At 35.7% G+C, this 5,829-nt stretch overlaps 1 protein-coding gene across 1 annotated transcript; it reads right to left on the bottom strand.

Moving 5' to 3' along the window:
• Positions 1–3,409: 3,409 nt before the first annotated feature.
• LOTGIDRAFT_142894 (hypothetical protein) lies at positions 3,410–5,829 on the bottom strand (the record flags this gene model as incomplete). The annotated part of the gene is made up of 5 exons (XM_009052585.1): positions 3,410–3,706; positions 4,073–4,288; positions 4,547–4,651; positions 5,331–5,502; positions 5,696–5,829. Coding segments are annotated over 5 exons (924 nt in total), but the record flags the coding sequence as incomplete, so codon positions are not given.

The following is a 5,829-nucleotide window of genomic DNA, read 5'->3' as shown; positions in this document are numbered from 1 at the left end:
TTTTGTACTTCTTTTGAATCGAATGATAGTTGAATTTTTTACAATGATCTGATGTAAACTTACAGAGGATATCTCTGTCACTACATTGACAGGAACCACAATCTGGAAATTTTCTTCTGGTTCCACTATTGCAGTCTCCTCTTCTGATACATGCTACTCCACAATATTTACCTGGAATTATATAACAATGGCCGTTTTCAGGACAATTGGAATCATGTATCGGTATGTATACATATAGTTATAGGTTCGATAAGTGGAGGCATTTGTCTGCTTGGAATGAATGACGTAATGTAAGGAGCATCGGCTTGAGTCTGGATAAACCAGGTTAACATTCAGCCCATGGGGATAATGCCACAAATAATATGAAAAAAAATTTACACAATATTTTCGCTGTAAAATCAATCAATGAATCAACGTGTTTCACGTTCTGTTTCTATATTTTTAAGTACATAAAAAACAGAAATTGATGTATTCAGCATGTATTTTTACAGTGAAAAAATATAGACATACCTTCAGTAGATATAAAATAAAGACTAAATACAGCAAATACCAATAAACATCCAACTAAATTCTTGGAGCACATTTTAATATTGAGGGTATGTTGGAAGGCACGAATTCGATCGTTTGAAAACTATGAATGAATTGATGTTTTCAAACGTTTAACTTTTATATCCATTGACACAGTCGCATTTAAAACATACGTTTCCGGGTTTGATAACATCTCTTTCCGTTTTGTCAATTAAATCCGGATGAAATGATAAATGTTATATCCCCTTGGTGTTATGGTCTGTCTGGCTACGAGGTCCGTTATTTCGAACGTGTCGAATGATAACTTTAAAAGTATAGCAAGAACGTACATCACTTGCAAACAGGCCCGTAGTCAGAATTGATTCATCCGAGGGGCAAGTAATATATTCGGAGGGACAATGGTACGTGGTGTTTAGTTGCAGTAATGAAATTGGTCGGTTGTCAGAATTTTTTCATCTTGCTACGGGTTTAAAACATATTGCTTATGAAAGGTTTAAGAGTCTTGATCCACCAGCCCGCTTTCTATTATACTACCCAGTTATTTGTTCAAATGAATTAATGCTAACGTTAAGTTGTGCGCAAAGGAGAGGCGATTAGAAGGCAAATTGTACTTAAAAATTTCAAATGATTTAAACGAATCTAATTGGTAGCTACTCGACCAATCAGAAACGATACAAGAATGTCGGCTTGTTGCATCAAGAGAGTCCTGTGTAACTTTTGTGATATTTTCGATACAAGGTTTTCAATTGACAATGGCAAAATTACAGAGATGCTGCACATTTTGATTCAAAACCACAAGATAATGTCGGAACGGGAAAAATTCGAGTCATTTTCTATAGCTAGCATCTCAGCTTGCCGATTGTAATTTGTTAATGAAGGGGTGTTTTATTGAGTCAAGGACTAAAATCACGTAGATGCAGATTGTGGGAAAATACCCAAAAAGATGTCATTGTTCATTTCCCCTTTTAAAGAGATTTGACGTTGGTGCATGCCAAACACTAATGATTTCATAGAAACTTCAAGTCCTAGTTTGGCTTCAAACGGGATAGGGCGTTGAGGTTGCGTAATACTATAACGAGTAAAAACTGCGAAAGAGTAAAACTGCCATTTCGACAAAAAAAAATAACAGAACTTAATATGTTAAAAAGATAATGAGATTAGAATGAGATAATCTTGCAATAACTTTAAAAAAAATTATCGCAGTTTAACCTTTTTTATCAAGTCATTTTCTTGCTCATTTAAAAAATTTGAAAAACTTTCCAAATTTGAACTCAACGTTTCTTTAAAATCATATTAAAATTCCAGTCTCAATCAAACCAGTTGTAGACACCTACACTTATTATAGGCGTATGAAACACATCGAAACATTTTACAATCCCTCAAAAGATGACTCGCCTGTAAGATTTGCCTTAATGTGAACTGTCAATGTATGTATTATTGCTATTAGTCTTGTTGTTTACGAAGACAAAAAACTGTCATCTTTAAATCCTTTTCGAAAGATTTATGGTTGAAGGCCAAACATAAGGCTTGGTACGGAGAGTTAATTTTTGTTTAGGAGATATCTCCACTTGCTCACCTATCATAGAGACTGGTTGAACCAAGTCCGTGAAAAAGAGGGTCTCAGAATGCAGGAGAGCATAATATATACAAATGTCCCGGGGGATGGCGCCCACTCATTTAGTTGAACCACTGGACTGTTCTAACGTATTTTGGAAAGTATCTGAAATAGTGGTATTGCCTTTTTTACTTTCGATTATCAACTGAGTGTTTTCTTAATCGTCCACATTTGGTGCTCGTTTTTCGTACGGTGTCTATCTCGAACGACCAAACGCCTCTTTATGGTCAGAGCCTCCAACCTACATCACCAAGGAAACCGGATGGGGGTTTTGGTAAATGAACACAAATGATCAAAGCAATTTTATATTTAATAAATGAAGACTCTTGAATATGATCGTTTAACCAATCAAAACATTATCTACGTGTGGATTCGAACCTGAAACAAAGCAAGGACACTATGTACAAACTCGGCTTTATTGGAACAAAGTACATAACATGCGTTAACTATTTCTGTATGTTGAAATTATTTACCAAGGTCGAATATCAATGAAGTATATTTTGGAAAATTTGGGACCTATTACATGTGAGTGAGCCAGCTTTGGTGGCCTCCAGACTCCAAACTGTAACAGGAACAGACGTATAGATTGTCGTACATAAAGTCGAGCAAAAGATATTCAAGTGCCGACAGATTCAAAATATAAGCAGAACAATCTATTTTGAACTAAGGTGGCATAAGTAGTAATTACCGCCATATGAATCAATGTTATACTGCGTAATAACTACTTAGCCTACCTAAAATTAAAGTGGACTGATTGTGTTTATATTTGAAATCTTCCCCGGACTGCATTAACTTATTTGCTCGACGATAACCACTTAACTTACATTAATGTATAAATCAATATTATCACTGGGACATACTCTTGAGAAAGGAAGGATTATATTTGAATCTTTCAAAATTTCTTTAGAATTTAACATATGATGTTTTGTTATCTTCTCTTCAACGTTCCGTTAATTTTCATTTATAATTATAAGGATAGATTCGCCATTTTCGGGGTTGATTTGGGTCTCGAATATACGTAAATAGTCTTTAGAAGTACCAGGAATGTACGAAAACCACATCATGCCTTCTAAAATACCTCGGAATTTCAATTTATATTTCTATATATATCTTTTCTGTATATGACAGTTTTAAACTATTTCTGATTAGCTTGGCTAAAAACCTAACGTTTCTGCGGTACAAGGTGGTAAGGTACAACTGGTCAAATAGTTGGCGAACCTGTCACTTAAACTATACATACTACGTTTCATACACATCAACTTAAAACTAAAGGTGCACGTTTCTTCGATAAGGGCAATATAAAACTAATGCATAATGAAATAACAGCATTTTCGATTCTGTTTTCTTACCTGAACCACTAAGATTGATCTTCAGATTTTGGCTGCTTGCTCCAAGGTAGAAGTTCTGGGTATGAATAACTTTACCATTATGGTGAACCAATAGTTTGTAATAGCCTTTGAATCCTCGTATTTGAACGTTCTGTCCATGTTTTATATTGTGAGTTTCATTGGTTCTCCAGGTATGCTTCAACAACTCACGAACTTTTCTACCAGCTGCATTGGGCTGGAAGCAACAAAAGGAACAACGCATTACAATTCAACCAAATTTACTAGTGTCACCAGTAGATGACTATGATAAATCAAGTAAGATATCCTTCAGAACACCTGGTTAATTATGTGAACTTTACAACCTTTGCCAGTGTAGATGGTGATTATTTGGTCCAAGTATTGCAATGAATCCTGTGCATGCAAATCACCTTTGTTAAGCAATCACTTCAATATGCGACCACAATAACCCCACCCCTACATCTTTTAATAGTTAGTCTATGGATATGTTCGATTGAAGCAATTACACAAAGTGCCGGTTCTCAGATCGAGCTTTCTCTACTTCCCTGCATCATAAAAATTATATGTAGCGTTCTAGACTTACAGTAACGTTGTTTCCATTGGCTAAAGCGGCTTGTGGTCTCCAATGACGACCATCCCAGAATCCCCAAAACAGAACGCCTTTGACAGCTGGATGGCTAAAGAACAGTCTCATCAAATCCTCATATTTCTTAGCCTTCTTATGTTCATCTGGTTCAGATATATCCAGTTCTGTCACCCAGATATCTAATCCTGCAGCTGCGACTTCATCAAGACGCCTCTGTGAAGGCAAACATAGTATTAATAGACGAAATTCATTTATTCACGTGACGTGAACACATCTGTTGGCCGACCTTAACTGAAGTTATCTTTCTTCACCATTCCATCCAGCAGTAAATACGTACCGATTATCTAAGGGCGATTTAGATTGGGACTAGCTGATAAGCTAAGAATATTTGTTTTTTCAAAAATTAATTTTTCACAGAGATGCAATTCAATCCAGTTGTTCCTCACCAATTAAAGCAATTGCTTGACTTACCTTAACAATGGATACATCAACGTAAGCACTGAAATGACTCTGTACTCCTAAACCATGTAGTGGAACACCCGCAGCATGAAACCAGTAGGCCTGGTCTACTAATGCCTAAAATACGCACAATAAACACATGGTATTAATGCTCCTGCACCACTCTACTCGCATGACTTAAATATATTCGTACTTATCACGATTTCGAGATCACCTAAATATTTAACTAATCAGCCGTTCTATTTAACAAAAGCCAAGTTTCGGGGTATCTTTAATGGAATACTACTAATTAAAATGGAAAATAAAATCTCTCAACTTGGTCAATGTATTCATCAGTTTGACTTTGCAGGTGCCATGACTAAAGAATATAATCTCTTAACAAGGCGATATATCCATTTGACTGAAAAAATATTGAAAAACGCTTTTAAGTGTGTTTCAAAATTATTTAGTTTAATGGATTATTACTTATTTTGATGGATTTATTGGATTATAGAGGGATTCTGTCATATAGTTTTGACACCAGATAAGTTCACTGATGAACAAACACTCGTTTTTGCCAAGTTTAACCATTTCAATTTTTTTACTCATCCTAATAAGTAGTATACCTTTAACATTATACCTCCAGTATCAGAAGAGCAATTGATTGATTGTCGATTCCAAATGACCAGACAACCCGATTAGCATCTCTGACAGAAAGATACTGGGCTGAACAATCCTTGTGTAATCTGGACCATAACTAGGCAAAAGCAAACCAGTGACTCCTTTGTACACCAGGAAAGGTAAAAATGTCACTCACTAAGGTTGATTTTCCATCTGCTACCACATTGTATTCATTCAGGAAATTTTTGGAACTAGGATCAGATTTGTGAGTTTCTCGAAACATGTAAAATGTTATATATTCATCATTCAGTTTGTCTTCGTAATAATGTAAATGGAGATTCTCATTATTTACATCCCAATGTTTGAATCTGCAAAATTAGTGTAACACGTAGTGACTCAAGGAGAAGACGGTGATCTAGATCTGTCTCACGGACATAACATTGTTATTACTGGGGTAGATAGAATACACTCTCCCTGTTTGTATCGATACAAGTATTTTTCTATAGTCTAGTTCTTGCAAATGCCTTGGCAGTTTTGAAATGCAATGCTGCTCATACTTACTTGCCCTTGAAGTGACTAGTCATACCGTGTATATGATCGGTTATTTCTGATCGAAGTTGGTTGGCTGACATCGAGTGTTGCCAAGAAGGAATGTATGGCTCTCCCCAGAATATATTGTGACCTCTCATCTTAAT

Source organism: Lottia gigantea, assembly GCF_000327385.1.
Source record: "Lottia gigantea unplaced genomic scaffold LOTGIsca_188, whole genome shotgun sequence".
NCBI classification, from domain to species: domain Eukaryota; kingdom Metazoa; phylum Mollusca; class Gastropoda; family Lottiidae; genus Lottia; species Lottia gigantea.
Note: the sequence above shows the minus strand (reverse complement) of the source record. Positions and strands in the feature narration are given on the sequence as shown.